Raw genomic sequence first — 16,287 nt, forward strand, 5'->3', positions numbered from 1 at the left:
GCTAGGAAGAAAGGACAGTCATCTTTTGTCTGTCAAAGTGCCTTAAAAAGGCATTGTTTTGCCTGTTTTCAGACTTGGGAGAAAGACCCTGCACATGCTTATGCCCACATACATAGTGCAATAGAAAAACACTCTAAGCCTGCCTTTTCTGGGACCCTTCACAACCTCTAATAAGAAAAACATGTCAGAGTCTGTAGTGGAGGTGCCATACGGGGGTGGAGTTTGTGATAGGAAGGACTTGAGCTCACAGGGTAGTCGAGAGACGTTTTCATAGCATAGGCAAAGCAGTCCAAAGGCAAGACTACAAAAATTATGTAGGACAACTGACCTCAGCGTTCTGCCAAGAAAAAGCCGCCTGAACAAAGGGAAACAGTCAGAAGCTTACCTGTTTTACACCATCCTGTGTTTTACGCCTTTCACTGCACTGACATGATCTAAAACAAATTTCAACCTGTAATAAGTGGATTGGATTTTCTCTTTCTTAACTTAGCTTCGAGTATCTCTTTTTGGAGTGGGTCTACTGGTTTCAGGGGATGCACAGTGGCAGATTACAGAATCACAAAATCACTAAGGTTGAAAAAGACCTGTAAGATCATCAAGTCCAGATTGAACCCCAAAGGACTGAATTACCTTAGCCCAAAATATGTAGCAGAATAGAAGTTACTTTTTACATTTAACTAATTCCACTGTCTCTTCTTTGCTACAGGTGGTGGATGTGGACTTTAAAACAGTGTGTCTCAACATTTCATCCTCAACTATCTATTTTTAATCTGATTGCACTACAAAAGAAAAGCTGCTAATGGGATAAATGTTGAGACTTTACAAGAACTGACTTGAAGTACTGAAAGCCATTATAATTAATCAAGAAGAGCTTGAAGCTAAATCTGTATCGGACCAGTCAGTATCATTTTCACGTAACAGGCATGGCAAGTAAACGAAAATCAACAACACCGTGCATGGTCTTAGCCAACGAGCAGGATCCGGATTTGGAAATGGTATCAGACTTGGAGGAAGGACCGCCTGTACTTGCGCCAGCAGATAACCCTACAGCAGAGAGCGTAACAAGTGATGAGGATGTTCATGAGTGTGTGGATTCAGACAATCAGAAAAATACAAATAAAGTAGAAGGTGGTTACGAGTGTAAATACTGTACTTTTCAGACTCCAGATCTCAATATGTTTACTTTTCATGTGGATTCAGAACATCCCAACGTAGTATTAAATTCATCCTACGTTTGTGTAGAATGCAATTTCCTTACCAAAAGATACGATGCTCTCTCAGAACATAATTTGAAGTACCACCCTGGAGAGGAGAATTTTAAATTGACCATGGTGAAACGTAATAATCAGACAATCTTTGAACAAACAGTAAACGATCTCACTTTTGATGGGAGTTTTGTTAGAGAAGAAAACACTGAACAGGCCGACTCTTCTGAGGTTCCCTCATCAGGGATCTCAATTAGCAAAACTCCTATTATGAAAATGATGAAAAACAAAACGGAGACTAAGCGTATCGCTGTTTTCCACAATGTGGTTGATGACATTCCTGGTGAAGAAAAGGGAACTGAAAATGAGCCAAACTCTGAAGAAGTAGTAGAAAACCCACCACCGGCAGTTTCTGAGTCAAAAGTGAGCCATTCAGTTGTTTGCAGTGCAGCAGATGTGGCTAATGCAGTAGTGACTCCAGCACCAGTGCTTCAGCCTGGCGTGGCACAGGTTATAACAGCTGTTACAGCTCCACAGAGCTCAAACCTGATTCCAAAAGTCCTGATACCTGTAAATAGCATTCCAGCCTATAATACTGCTTTGGATAACAATCCTCTTTTGCTTAACACCTACAACAAATTCCCATATCCAACCATGTCGGAAATCACTGTTCTTTCCACTCAAGCTAAGTACACAGAGGAGCAGATTAAAATATGGTTTTCTGCCCAGCGTCTGAAACATGGTGTGAGCTGGACACCAGAGGAAGTGGAGGAAGCAAGGAGGAAACAATTTAATGGCACAGTGCATACTGTGCCACAGACAATTACCGTTATTCCAGCACACATTTCTGCCACTAGCAATGGCTTACCTTCAATTTTACAGACTTGCCAAATAGTTGGTCAGCCAGGACTTGTTCTCACTCAAGTTGCAGGTGCAAATACGTTACCAGTAACAGCTCCGATAGCTTTGACTGTAGCGGGAGTCCCAAACCAAACGCAGTTACAGAAGAGTCAGATTCACACTGCTCAGCCTATTGCAGAAACCAAACAAGTAGCTGCCGTTCCAGCCCCTCAGCCTATCAAAAATGAATCCGCACTGATGAATCCTGACTCCTTCGGCATCCGAGCAAAAAAAACTAAGGAACAACTGGCGGAATTGAAAGTCAGCTACCTTAAAAATCAGTTTCCTCAGGATTCAGAAATTGTTAGGCTTATGAAAATAACGGGCCTGACTAAAGGAGAGATCAAAAAGTGGTTCAGTGATACACGTTACAATCAGAGAAATTCAAAGAATAATCATGGGATTCATCTCAACAGTGATTCATGTGCCACCATTGTTATTGATTCAAGCGATGAAATGAATGAGTCCCCAACGGGAGTCACTCCACAGAGCAAGTCATCATGGAGCTCTTTTCCTGATTTCACCCCGCAGAAATTCAAAGAGAAGACTGCTGAACAGCTGCAGGTCCTCCAAGCAAGTTTTCTTAATAACCCTGTCCTTACTGATGAAGAGATGAATAGGTTAAGAGCGCAAACCAAACTGACCAGGAGAGAGATTGATGCCTGGTTTACAGAAAAGAGGAAATCAAATGTCTTAAAGGAAGAGGGAGCTGACGTGAATGAGAGCAATGCTGGCAGCTCAAAAGAAGAGGCTGGAGAAACATCTGTGGGAGATGGAGCAGCAGGAGCAAAATCAGGGTGTTCCACCTCAAGCAAAATAGGCAAAAAATCACCAGAGCAGTTGCACATGCTTAAAAGTTCCTTTGTCCGTACTCAGTGGCCATCTCCACAAGAATACAACAAGCTGGCAGAAGAAACTGGGCTCCCAAGGTCGGAAATTGTGAGCTGGTTTGGAGATACTCGCTATGCCTGGAAAAATGGTGGATTGAAATGGTATTATTATTACCAGAGTGCCAATGCAAACAGTCTGAATGGCCAAGGCTTTGCAAGGAAGAGAGGGAGAGGAAGACCAAAAGGGAGGGGCAGAGGGAGGCCTCGGGGAAGGCCTCGGGGAAGCAAGAGGTTAAATTGCTGGGACAGAGGTGTGTCAGTCATAAAATTCAAAACTGGAACAGCAATCCTGAAGGACTACTACATGAAGCACAAATTCCTTAATGAGCAAGACCTTGATGAACTGGTAGCCAAATCTCACATGGGATATGAGCAGGTCAGAGAGTGGTTTGCAGAAAGGCAAAGAAGATTAGAACTTGGAATAGAGCTGTTTGATGAGAACGAGGAGGAAGACGAAATGCTGGAAGATCAGGAAGATGAGGAAGAAACGGATGATAGTGATACTTGGGAACCTCCCCGACATGTTAAGCGTAAACTTTCAAAATCAGATTGACGTGCGATTTGGGGGCCAAAACCCTATGAATTAGGTTTGACGTTATGGTGAAGAGCCAACTGATTTTTCACGGCCTTCAGTTTAGCAAGCACCTGCTTAGCATCTTTCTTCCACCTAAAAGAACACGGGCAAGATGCTATCAGTGCAGGCAGCAACTATTTGCTTCCTTGCTACAAGAGATGGACATCCTCGGGCCTAGCCTAGGACATGGGGTTGTAAATCAGATCCAGTTCAGCTCCTCCTCTTCCACGTTACAGATAGGAAGGTTCATGTTCACCATTCACGTGACTGCTTCTCAATATTTAATTGCCTTATGTTGTTTAATTCCAAAAAAACACAGATACATTTTTTCATTGATGTAGGAGAACATTGCCTGCTCATGAAGGAGGAGAATACAAGACCTTAAGATGTCTTTTTGCAAACATCGCTTCACCTGAAAAGTTTCAAGGCCTGGGTTTATTTCTTAAGGAAAGAGTTCAAAACAAAAGAGAAGGGGAAAAGTGTGACAAAGGAATCAATGAACCTAGGGGTGAGGATTGCTTGGTTTAAGAAAATGAGGTGGTATTGGCACCTTTTGCATATCTTCAGAGTGTTTTGGGTTTACAGAACTTGTGCTGAAATGTTCCTTGTTGATAATTATGAGCTGACTGAATGAGTCTAATGCTACAAGATGCTTTTCGTTACATTTAATCACTGTATCTTACATCAATTTAATTTAAATGCCTGACAGACTTGATGCAGTTGATAGTAACATTCGTTTTTAGCTTGTGCATTCTTCCCTTTGTTGGAAATGGTAAGAAAAGTATGTATATTAATGGCTAAAAAGAATAATTTCTTGAAATCTTACACTGAATTTTAAGGTGAACGTGAGGCAGAAACTGCTTAAAAGTCGTTCGGAGTTGCTTAGGGGTTTGTAAGAATACACAGATATAGAGACAAAAAGCGTCTTCGGGTGCTAGTCAGAAAGGTTTTCAAGTAAGTTGTGGCAATGACATGATGTTTAATTCTCAAACAAAATGAAGTTATATGGCTTTCAGATGCTTAGGAATGATAAACGTGCTAGTTTTTAATTCTTCTTCAGTGATAGCCTGGTTGAATGATCTGCGCAGAAGTTTAACCTGAATTCATGCTAATGGATTGAGCTCACCACTATGCTGATTGTTCTTAGGGCTGCTGGGTGAATGCACTTACATTTAGAGGTGATTTGATCTACCTGAACTCAATTCCAGAAATAGTTTAATCTGATACGAAACATCTACATCTTGAGTGTGTGTCTTTAAAACGAGGAAGAAAAAAAAAAAGTCACTCGACATTGAAATCATAGTAGAGTTTGAATTACCAACTTAAAAACAATGGGCCAAATTCATGGAAGTTAGTTTAGGCAGATGCCTGGCATCCTAGAGAACTGGTACTCCGAGGAAGAGTAGTTTGTGTTCTTGCTACTGTCGGTCTGCATTTTTTAGGGATAAGTTACTTTAGATGTCAAAGATGATGATGAATTGGTGCTGCTGTCGCCAGCATTGTCTGCTTTTACATTGGCACTAACGGAAAGGATGATAACAATCTCCTTTTGCACGTCTGTCAGCATCTTCTCTGTAGGCTTTTGCATCTGATGACCAATGAGAGACAGATTAGTGTAGAGAAAATGTGTCCTAATGTTTCCACATTTCCAAGAACCTAATCCGGAATTACTCTTTCTTTCTCACTGTGATAACTGTCAAAAGACCAAGAAAGTCTTTTTAGTCATGATTTTCTGAAGCAGAGGAGTCCATGTTAGATCCATTTTTCATACCTGATTGTGAGTGAAACCCAGGTCAAAACAAGAAAGGGAATAACATCTGACAAAAAAAATACTGTTAACTCACCTTCCTCTCTGGAGACTTGCAGCTGCCCTTCTGCTCCCGGATTGAACAGGCTGCCTGAGTTGCAGGAGGATGTTCTGTGTGAAAGCCATTTACCAAGGCGAGCTCTTCTGACTATTTGAGGTTGCTGGAAAGAAAAAGGCACTGGCTTTTGGTGTGTGACGTGAATTTGATGATGAAACTATTTCCTGGCTTCCAAGACTCAAATTGGTGAGGCACCAAGTGGCCAGCGGTGCTAGAGAGGACTAGCCAAGAATCCCTCAGTTTAGGGTGGGGGAGAAGCAAAACTGTGTTGTCAGGGTATTTCATTGGAGTGCTTATGACTCTGGATGTGAGGTGATGTAAGAGAGATCAGGATCTGGCCTTTTCAGCATTGACTGCTACATGTGTTTGGGAGGTATTCTTGTTTGGCTGGTAATGGTATGGATGAGGCTGTTGTAGATGCCAGCAGATAGAAGAAAGGCTCACGTTAGCTTCAAGCTCTGCTGGGAATATAGGGTCAAAAATCAGTGCTTGCTGAGTGGGAAAGGACAAAGCTAGTAGGGAAAGAGATGCTATTTTTAAGTTTCCAAAAATATTAAAGCAAATCCTTAAAATCCTTGGGAATATGCAGGCAAAATCTGGAGTTGCCTTAATCCTTAAGGTTGACCCAGAATTAATTTTCTTTCAAAAAAAAAAAAAAGCCACCCAAGCAATCCGTCCAAATAAACATCTTAATTTTTTGTTAGCAGAGACTGCATTTAGGTTAGCATTAAATGCAAACTTCTTTAAAAGATGGGAATAAATAAAGATCCAAGTTAATTATATGATTAAACTAGGAAATTTTCCATTTTGGCAGTGTTCTGTTAAATAACAGCTACAGTAGTAGGCCTTAGCGCATCTGGTCTGAAAAACACAGGAAGAGGAAATACATTGTTTATCAGGCTAAATGTAGTTGGATTAGACGTCTTCTTTCAGTAAAATGGTCAGAGATGGTGGCTGATGTATACTGGGCCAGATCTTCGGTTGCTGTCAATATTACAGTTTCATGTATTCCAGTGATTATAGTAGTATTTACAGCCCATTGAGGAACATCATCACTTTGCAGAATGTAAAACTTAAATTAAACCATGTGCTGTGTGTCAGCTAATGAGAGATGCAGAGTACCCACATTTCCTTTGGGGTAGATGCACATTGTAAGCCTTTCAGTTGTGCCAAGGATGAGAAGAATCTGGGTGGGTTCAGCCTGAAGACAGCAGTTGTATGCATTCATTATTGCTTATAATCTGTCTTCTTATTTCTGTAACAAACAGAGTCCATTAATTACCAGTTTATTTCATGTTTACAGCATGTATATATTTGCACTGCATACTGCGAGAGAGGGAAACTCTTTCCGGAGGCCTCCCGCATCAGGGCTGACAGAAGCAGCATTGGAAAGAGCCGTCAGCATGCTGGTCTGTTTTATCTGTGAATTGTGGTCATGGCTGGTGGCAACTCAAAGCTACCGGTAACAGCAGTTTAGCCTACATTCATCTCATCTAACCTGAGGCTGCTGTGCTCCTTACCTAGATGCCCAAGGCACACTGTATAGCCACCTAAGAGAAACAGAAATCGCCTGGTGGGTGGCAGGGATAGGGCGCCTTCTCATTCTCTACCAGTTTCATACAGGAAACTTACTGAACTTCAGCACATCAGCAAGTGTCTTAATTTATGATGAATCTGCACATTGCTGTGCTCGTCAGCAGTGCATCCCTGCAGCCTGGCTCCCTCTTGTAGCTTACGCTCACCTGCAGGGTGTTTTGGAAGCCACCCGGACTGAGCTACGTTGGCAGTGGGGAGGGAAGGGGCAAGAAAGTACATCTACCCTGGGGTGAGTGTCCGTGTGGAGTTTTATTATTTCCCCGCCTGGTGAAGAACTGTGTGTAGATGAACCTGTGGTATGTTTTCTGTATTTCTGTGGAGCTTCACCTCTTGGGTTTGAGCTAGTTATGAGCCAGGCTTCAGTGATTGTCATTGACAGGGAGATGAAGAAACTCTTTGATGGTGCTCAGATCTTACCTCTAGGTAGCTGGTTTGTTCTCCATCTTTGTTGGGAGCACTGTTTCAGAATTCAGCTGTGAGCATCAGTTCCTTTAGAGCTAAGGTAGAGCTTTCCTGTTCATCTGCGGTTTCTGCCAGGAGTACCTGATCTGATGATGATAGTTACTACTGTCTCTGGAATTCAGCTGAAGATAATCCTGTGCCAGAATGGAGAGGGAGAAGGGCTAAAAGAAAGCAAGCAGCGTCAGGCACGTGAACCACCCAGCGTCACTGTATCGTGGTGCTTCATGGCGCGTTTTGCTCTTGCTTCCGAGTACAATGAAAGAGCACGGTTCCATCTTAAACAATATCAACCTCTTAATGACCCCAAGGTTAGTGTTTGTTGTAAAAAGAAAGTTAGACCTATTCCTCCCTGGAGGTTTGAATGAACTAACAAGAGTGCTGTCTTGTAAGAAGTGGAAAGAAGGGAAGATGCAGAAGCTTGAAGGCTCTTGACTTTTGCTTGCCCTGCAGAATTCACTTACCTAGAAGTTGATAAGCAAAATAAGTTTTACTCTTGCTGTTCTGACAGAAAAAGTGAAGTATTGCAATCACTCATTCTTAGCCCATAGAAATCTCTGCCTTGTTTTGAAAGCAAAGGAGAGGAAAGATACCTAGTACTTCACAATTAGAATTCAGTGGATTATCTCTAATACACTACAGTAAATGATGCCATTCCCTTTTTTAACCTTGTCCAGTACCATTCTAAAAACTGCTTTTTCATTACATTGTATGCAATATGGTGCCTGGCTGTGACTTTGATTATTGGGAAGGAAACTCTTGCAATGTCTGCACATGACATGAAATAATTTTTCTAATGCATGATTTGCTGACCTTGGGGGAAAAAGCCTATTTTCTTCCTGCTTACCAAGGAATTCTTGAGGCAGGCAGATGCACTCCCTTCTCCTTTACAGAGAAGAGAAAGCATTTTTGGAGCCCATACAAAGTGATTCATGGCCTTACGCAGTCCCCAGAGGCCAGAAAGCCCAAAGATGCAGACACTGTCTTCCTCCTCTGTTTTCCTCTGAAATTAGAACACAGCAGTAACTCTGACAACTAGTCTTTGGCTGCTGAGTAACCAAGCTGTAGTTTAAGGTGGGGAGCACTTTCCCTTTTGCACTTAACGGAGTACTGTGTATTCAGGCTGGATGTCAGTATTTGCTTCTGTAAATATGACAGTATTGATTTGCGTCCTCCACCTGAGTCCCATATCTGTCTATATTCATATCTCCCAAGGAGAAAAGATAATCATTAAGCTTCTGTAATATTAAATATCCCTGCCCTAACCTGAAAGCAGAAAAATAGAGTGCGATGAAATATAGCTGCTTTCTTTGATTTTATTTATATCTTCTTGGAAAATAATTTTGCCTACATTCAGTAGTAATGAAAAGATAGTATCAATGATCAGAGAGCAGTAAAACTGTTGAGAGTTGTTCATAATGCCTGGGATGATTGTGTAAATTGGGAATGGGAAGATGATGCAAGATGGGAAGGGCTAGTAGAGGGCTCGGTTCCCTGCACTGAACAGTGCTGGTTTACGCCTGTATTCTCCATCAAGCTTTTGATATCCTAGGATAAGTAGATTTACCAGGTAGCATGACACAAACTTAACTGGGTCAAGTTACTCGAGGTTTGGTGATGTATTAAAATTCTGTAGGAAAATATTTTAAAATGAAAGTTGTAACAGAAAGTGAAAAATCCCCTCAGTAGCTGCTTATACACACTCAATAGCTCAAATTTCTGTATCATTTTCCCACTTTCAAAATGGGCAATTTTGAAGCACAGGTGGGTTACAGCCAGTATTTTCAAGTTTAATGGTCTGAGCTTTTGGGGGTTTTTCTCCTTCTGCGGTGAAGAGCATCTGCACTTTTTCACTGGTAGTCGTTGCAAAACCAACTTACACAACATTGTAAAATGTAGAGTGGTAACTGAGGATCCCATAGCACTTTTCATGAATTAAGGTGGGCTTTGTCTGATTGCATGTTGATGTCTGCATTTGAGCAGGACACAGTAGCTAGTCAGTATACCTAATGAATGCAAGCCTGCTTATCCTACATGCCTAGAGTTGGTTAGATGAACTGCACCCCAAGCTCCGTTGACTGTTCCATGTGGCTTGCAGGCAGACACTGACACTACAGACATCTGAAATTAGGCGAGATGGATCTTACGCCTGGGAGCGTGCTGGCTGGATTGTAGCATTGATCTTTGTTTTGTGGTTAGCAATGGTACTTACCTCCGCTTCCGACTTGATGCTTGTTGGGAAGCGTGAGGCTTTTTTCTTTTGCTTTTTTGCTTTTTTTTCTTTTATTCTAGAGCAGGTGGCACTACGGTGGTGGATAAAGTAACTGATCCTTGGTTATAATACTGTGGCATAAAAATGATTTGGGGTTTTTCTCAAGTGTTTTAGAGATGAGGTTACTATATGAACATTGGACTGTGCATAAGTTAGAATGTGTTAAGACACATAATATTTGTGTCCCAGTTGATGAAAGTATTTCCTTATGCTTATTCAATACTACATACTTATCATTAAACTTTCCTTAAAGAATCTGCTAGAATGACAGAAGATTCAAGTCTGCATCTGTGATACAAAACAATCAACCATAAGACCTCCATTATGATTTCAAAATGTTCCCCCTGCCTCCAGTTCCAGCTTATAAAAGTGTTTCCAATTTTGCATAGTTGGCTATCTGCATGTATGCTTACAGTCTGTACGGAAATGCACTAAAATGAGTTGCCCTACCTGGGAAGGCTTTATATTGTATAGAAAATGTGGCACTAGGTACTGCTCTTCATGTGCACAGGAGAGTTAACAGGTGTCGATCTCGTTTACAGAAATGATGGCGCTTTGCAATTTTCTATAATATATTGCAATATATTTAAATGTCCTGTTTGACATGTGAAATGAAATTAAGTTAATGCATTGTTATGTATTTGAAGTATGAGGAAGACGATTCACTAACGACCAGCAAGGTTTTTAGAAGGTGTCCAGTATGTAGCCGTCTGTGTGATTTGTCTGGTGTATGTGATGTTAAAGGAAGCAACAATACTGTCACTGTTTAGAATGAAGAGTTTCTTTTGAATGATGCAATAGCTTACAGTGTCTTTCCTTTGTAGCTGCCCAGTGTGGTGAAGGGGAAGCAATTCTTGAAAAAGTTCAAGATAACTGGTTAACTGTGAATGGGCCTAATCTTTCGTGAAACCAAGAAAATTTTTGGACACACACAGGACTTGAATACTCAAAAGGATTGGAACTTAGTGTTGTGCCAAAGTTAAACTACTGCAGTTGGCAGAAGTTCTGCACTGTAAATAGAAGACTGATTGAAAGACAGCTTGTAAAAAAAAAAAAAAAAAAAAAAAAAATCAAATTTTAATACAGTACGTTTTTATTCTGATACATGATGGAAACATTCTGGTTTAGACCTTTTTTGAAGAGGCTTCAGTGACCACTAGATTTTTGTCCTCTTATATTTTGTTTGGCCTAATACTATATGTTCTAGTAAGATGGGCTTTATTGCCTGTGTTCTTTGATACGTGATTAAGCTTATAGCTTTGAGTGACCAAACATTTTACAGAGTAAAAGTTCTTAGAAACAGTATAACGTAACTGATATTTCTGTGTCTTATTTATCAGGCTCTGCACAAACTTGGAAAGTTGTGCTGGACTTGTACAACTCATATATGGGAATGCAGCGTATTTCTGGATATTACAAACCTAAGCCTTGTGGCAGTACGGATCTTGTCTTTGGATTTATTTTTGTTATTTTTTTGAGGCAAAGAGATGAATGGATGCTGCTGTAAAATATTTGTAATATTGCCATTATTGCTTTCTGTAGCAATTACTGCTTTTGCTTCAACAGATAAAGAAAATAAATCAGAGATAGAAAAATCCTAAAAGATGTTGGTAGAAGAAAGGATCATGTGGGAACTTCTGAAAATAAACTTTGTACCAAAAATCTGAAAACAGAAATAATGGAATAAATGTCTCCTTACTGAGTGCATGTGGTTGTAAGAGATGGTGTGGAAACCAGGAATTGTGTTGGTATGAAAATGTCACAAACCAGATCTTCTCAAGTGTCTTTTTTCCTGTTACACAAAACTGAATTTCACCAATTCCTCAGATGCGTTGAATTTGGAGAACTGGCTTGGCTGAACAGCCAGCGTGAGGTCAGCTTCACATGCGAGTCAGTACAGCTGCTTATTGCTGAACTGTTCTGCTGTGTCAGCAGGCCAGGGACGTTCATGTGATTTTTCTCACTGAGGCAGATGCTCTTTATTATCGCATTTAAAATACTTGGGGTGGGAAGAGTGGTGGCGAGTAGGAACCACCTCCCTGCTGAGGTCCCTGCCAGTTGGACGTCACGCTTTGTGGCTGCTTTTAACACGTGCCTTTTCCTCAGAGAAGAAGGGTCTGAGATGAGCGCTTTCCGTTGAGCTCTGCATCTCTCCAGCAAGCCTGATTTGCTGTCACTCACAGAAGCTCCCTGCCAGAGGCAGTGCCACTGTCTTGGATCAGCGTGACTCATCACACCTGTCTACTTCAACTGTTGCACTGCAACCGGAGGGGCTTGAGACCCTGTCTTCCCTGCAGGACCTGGCATCGTGCCTACAGACCTATCCCCACCTGAGAAAAAGATGTTTAAGGCAATAGAATCGTTCCTGTGCTGTAGCTTATGTCAGTCTTGGAAAAATTGCATCCCTAGCTGAAGTAGTGACCTATGCACGGGCCTGGAGATGAGCGCTAGTAGTACAACTTGGTGTTTGGCCAAATAGTTCTACTTGGTTTGGTGAAAAAAAGGGGAGGAAGATAAAAGAATGCTTATTCAAGAATTCATCAGCTAATGAGTGAGTTATGAAAAGCCCTGGATTATGCATGCAGTCACTTTTTTTTAAGCAGTTACCTTTTTTGTTTATTATCAGTGATTCCAAAATGCTGCAATTCAGTTGATACTTTCACAAGAGACCAGCTGGCTTTGTGGGTTGTTTCCCTTCTCCCAGCCTCCTCTTCCCAGCCCCTTCCATCTTCCATTTGTTTTCATAACAATACTGTCAACTACTATTTTTTAGAATTTAAAATAACAAGCCACTTTGTGCACTGCCTTATTTTTCTTCTTATGCCAGAAAGTCCCCTCTAGAACGATGTTAAATTGCTCCCTGTGGGCTTGGTGTTGCTTTGAAACACTGCTGGTGGTGGTCTTCAGTCTATCAGATGGTGGTTTCTAACATTTTTGGTTGTTAAATGACTTGTTGCACTTCAAATACTGTAAAGTGAAACGTTTGAATATATTTATATGTTCCTACTGTTATATTGTTGAACTATTAGTATTGTGACTAATTCCTCTCCCATGTGTGTTTCTTTACAGGCTCAGTGCTGAGCTGATGCTCATTACCTTAAAATATTTTTTTGGTAGAAGAAAGAAAAGACGGAAAAAGGGAATGAAAGTGTGTGTCACACCTAGTTGATTTGTGTCTTTGGGTGAAAATAAAGGTCAGTGTTGGCAGTAATTCTCCTCTTAGTGATTTTCAGTTTTCCTAAATGAAAGCCAAATAGGAAAAAACATAATTGTAGTGAAGCCTGTCTTCAGGGACTAACATGGAAAAGGGCCCACAAAATAGCCTCTAATAATGACGTGTTCTGAACCGAAGGAGATGGTACAAATAATATTGCAATTGTAACTACTCTCAATCTGCAGTTTCTTTCCAGCAGTTGGCCAGAGCCTCCAGGTGAAGTCCAGCTGCATGGATTTCTGTGCAAGCATCGCACCCGGCACCCACAAAGTGAAGAAGCAGAGGACCACGGAAGCCCTGTGATGGAAGTGGCTCATCATTTTTCTTAGTCACACCACAAAGTTACTGCATCACTGATGTATGTTTTATGGTGTTCTTTGCTCTAAATTTATTTCACTTGCAACGATTTGGGGAAGGGAGCAATTGTAGGCAAAGTCCATTCTTGATTTCCGCATTTTGTTTGCGTTTGTTCATTGAGCAGTGCTTTCCCTCTGCTTCGCCTCACGCTTTCTGCAGGCATTGATACATGTACAAGGCAAATATGAAGCCATAGAAGCTAAATTTAATAGCAGTTTCCACTGGTCCTTTCCAGCAGTGCAAAAGCTGCATGGGAAACGAAGCACTGGAGAATCAACAAACAGTTTGGTTGTTTCCCTTGTGGAGGCAGCCTCCATGTGGAAAAGGAGAGCAGGACTGGAAAAGCCCATGAGTTGTGAGGGTCACTCAAGGGCAGTCCTGAAGCCCTGGGTATGTTTCTGTAATGTAGCATATTTTTTTCTAATTGCTTAGATTTGTTTAATGCTGCAAGACAGCAATATTGTAGGAAGTCAGTTCAGTTTAATGGCTGTTAATACAATAGGGTCTACAGCAGCCAAGGCTGCTTAAATGGTGTCCTGGAGGAGTTGCTACCAGTGCTACGTAGTCCTGCCCAGTCCTGAAAACGTCACAGTAGTCAAGTTTTAACCTAGAGAGGTAACAAATCTGTTGCGGTCTCCATGGCCTGGTTTCATCGTGAGTAGCAATTAAGCAACAAGTATAACAGTGGCCAGGGGAAGTTAATGAGTCTTCAGACAAACTGATAAAACTGAAAAAAGGCCACAGAAGGAGGCATATAAACTTCACCGTGCCCCACAGTGAGTCTGTTGGGGTTTTTTTCCAGTTAGAGCAGTAGATCAGAGGTAGCGCCCTTTACGAGGTCTTCTGCATCAAGCTTGTATCCACAGACCATCAAGCTACAGCCTCAGTGCTTGTACTACAAGTCTGAGTGAAGCGGTTTGAACACGATTTGCTACAGTACGGGAAATGTGCAGGCTTGCACAGGAAGATCACTGCTTTAGGATTCTCCCTGGCACCTGATCACCTTCTTTCTTTGCAGAAAGCTTTTTTCCGCTTCTCTTTTCACGAGCATTCTGGTCAAACCAAAGGGCGTGCTCATTCTGCTTATCATTTATCTTACTAAACAGAAAATAGTCGCAAAACCCATTAATAGCTGAACACATCTGTGCATAGTGCACCTTTTTGGCAATAACGACTTTATTAGGTTTTGTGAGGCCTGAGGGGGAAGGATTATGGCCTAGTTAATACGGCTTGCCAGAGGTTTGAAAAGTTGTACTGTTTTAAGATAGAGCAGGCAAATGAACCATCTTTTGGGGCATGTGTCTTCTCCTGTCTGTCCTAAGGACCCCTAAAAAGCTTTTGGCTTCTGTTACCAACAAACAATTCTTACTCTTTGATTTCTATGATGCATGACCCCTCACTTCCACACTCATTTTTGTTGTGTCTTACTAGAACTGTGGGGTGGCTTGGTAATTTACAAAGAAACCATATTCCATGGTTTTACTTTTCTGAGAGATGAGAAAGCAAAAGGAGATTCCTTGCCTGCTGGACTCAGTGTCTGGTTGGAGCGGTGCTGCTGCTCTGGCTGTCTGGTTTCTTGCCTGATGCCCTTCTGCTCAGCCGGTGGCCTCTGTGCTCTTGTATTAACACTGTCCTGATTTCAACGTACCCTCCTCCTTCCACAGTGCATGAGGGTGCTGGAGCACTTTCCCCGTTAGGAGTAAGGACCCATTTTAGTTCCTGCATTTGCCTTTGCTCAGTCCTGATTTTACCTGCTTCAAGGACAGATCTGGATTTAGCAAATGTAGCTTCCTCTTGGTCATATTTTGCTGAACTGGTTTCTCAGCTAGCTTGAGATGGATGGAGATTCATCCTAATTCTACCAGCACTTCTTGAAGGATGTAAGTATTCTTTTCCAGAAATTTGGGTCAGTGGCTTCTGTGAGCTTTGGCTCGGGGGGGGGGGGGGGGGGTGTCAGTCTTTTGCTGCCCTCAGTGTGAGGACTTACAATTCAAGGAGGATTGCTCTTGAGCTCTGCAGTTGCATCTCAAACCATCGTAGTAGGATTTGCTAGAGCTCCTCTGAGCTCGTCAGAGCTTTAACTGTAGTTTTGTTTGCATTTTGTAGTAGTGATAACCTCTCTATGCCCCTAGCCATGAAATGTTATTTGTATTACCCTCCCACGTTAGTCATGGACAATACCCCTTATGTGTGACACCATGCAAAAAGGATGAAAGATTGTCTCTACTGTAAAGAACTTGCAATCTAAATGAAAGAGGCAAGGACGCATCAAGACAATGTCAGCAAATAAAGAGCTGCTCCTGTTCTCTTTTCATGAACATGTTTAGGGAGGAGCCTACATTATGACTGTCGAAAACTAATCTTCCCTGGAGGTATGAATATTTCACAATGTGTGGAAGAATCCACTTAACAATTCAGGAGCCACCCATCCTTTGAGGAATGCTGCCTGTGGGCCTTACTGCCCTCTTCACTGCAGGCAGCTCTTGCTTTGAGAAGGGAACTAGACTCTCTTGCTTTCTTCCAAGGGCAGCTCTTTTCCAGCATATTTTAATAAAGCTATAAACCATGTGAGAGCTGCATCATTCCTTAGCCGACATGTGTGGGTAGTGCCTACCAAGCTAGGGCCATAGTTGCTGACTGAGGTTTCTTGTTTCTACTGTGTGTGCTTGATGGTCTCTGAAACCTTTGTGGTGTGCATTCTCCTGGCACAAGAGTGGCCGGGCTGTGGTGAGGACTCATGGAGGCTATCGCAACACAAATAATAACTTCAGTAATTAAAGAAACACTGGGGGAGCATTATTCTGAATTAATTTTGCATCAGAGTAGACTGGGAAGCAGGGAGAAGAAGTTGGGAACTAGACAAGCTCTGTTTGCCACGCCATATTTTCTTTTTCTGGCAAAAAATCTCAGGCAGTAGGGCAGCGTGACAAATTCCTATCGCTTGAGTTGTCTTTA

At 41.8% G+C, this 16,287-nt stretch overlaps 1 protein-coding gene across 2 annotated transcripts; it reads left to right on the forward strand.

Annotated features, from left to right (window-relative positions):
• The first annotated feature begins 722 nt into the window (after window positions 1-722).
• On the forward strand, window positions 723-12,879 carry ZHX1 (zinc fingers and homeoboxes 1). Of its 2 annotated transcripts, none has more exons than XM_059836101.1 (2): window positions 723-4,077; window positions 12,831-12,879. In XM_059836101.1, the coding sequence occupies exon 1, from the start codon at window positions 924-926 to the stop codon at window positions 3,546-3,548; it is 2,625 nt and encodes an 874-aa protein (XP_059692084.1). In that variant the 5' UTR covers window positions 723-923; the 3' UTR covers window positions 3,549-4,077; window positions 12,831-12,879. The 2 variants fall into 2 exon arrangements, with proteins under 2 accessions (XP_059692084.1, XP_009807400.1); XM_009809098.2 differs by lacking the exon at window positions 12,831-12,879 and adding an exon at window positions 10,586-10,825.
• The last annotated feature ends 3,408 nt before the right edge of the window (window positions 12,880-16,287 follow it).

Source organism: Gavia stellata, chromosome 3, assembly GCF_030936135.1.
Source record: "Gavia stellata isolate bGavSte3 chromosome 3, bGavSte3.hap2, whole genome shotgun sequence".
NCBI lineage: Eukaryota > Metazoa > Chordata > Aves > Gaviiformes > Gaviidae > Gavia > Gavia stellata.

Coding starts and splice junctions, on each gene's coding strand:
- ZHX1 (XM_059836101.1), top strand. CDS start 924: ATGGCAAGTAAACGAAAATCAACAACACCGTGCATGGTCTTAGCCAAC.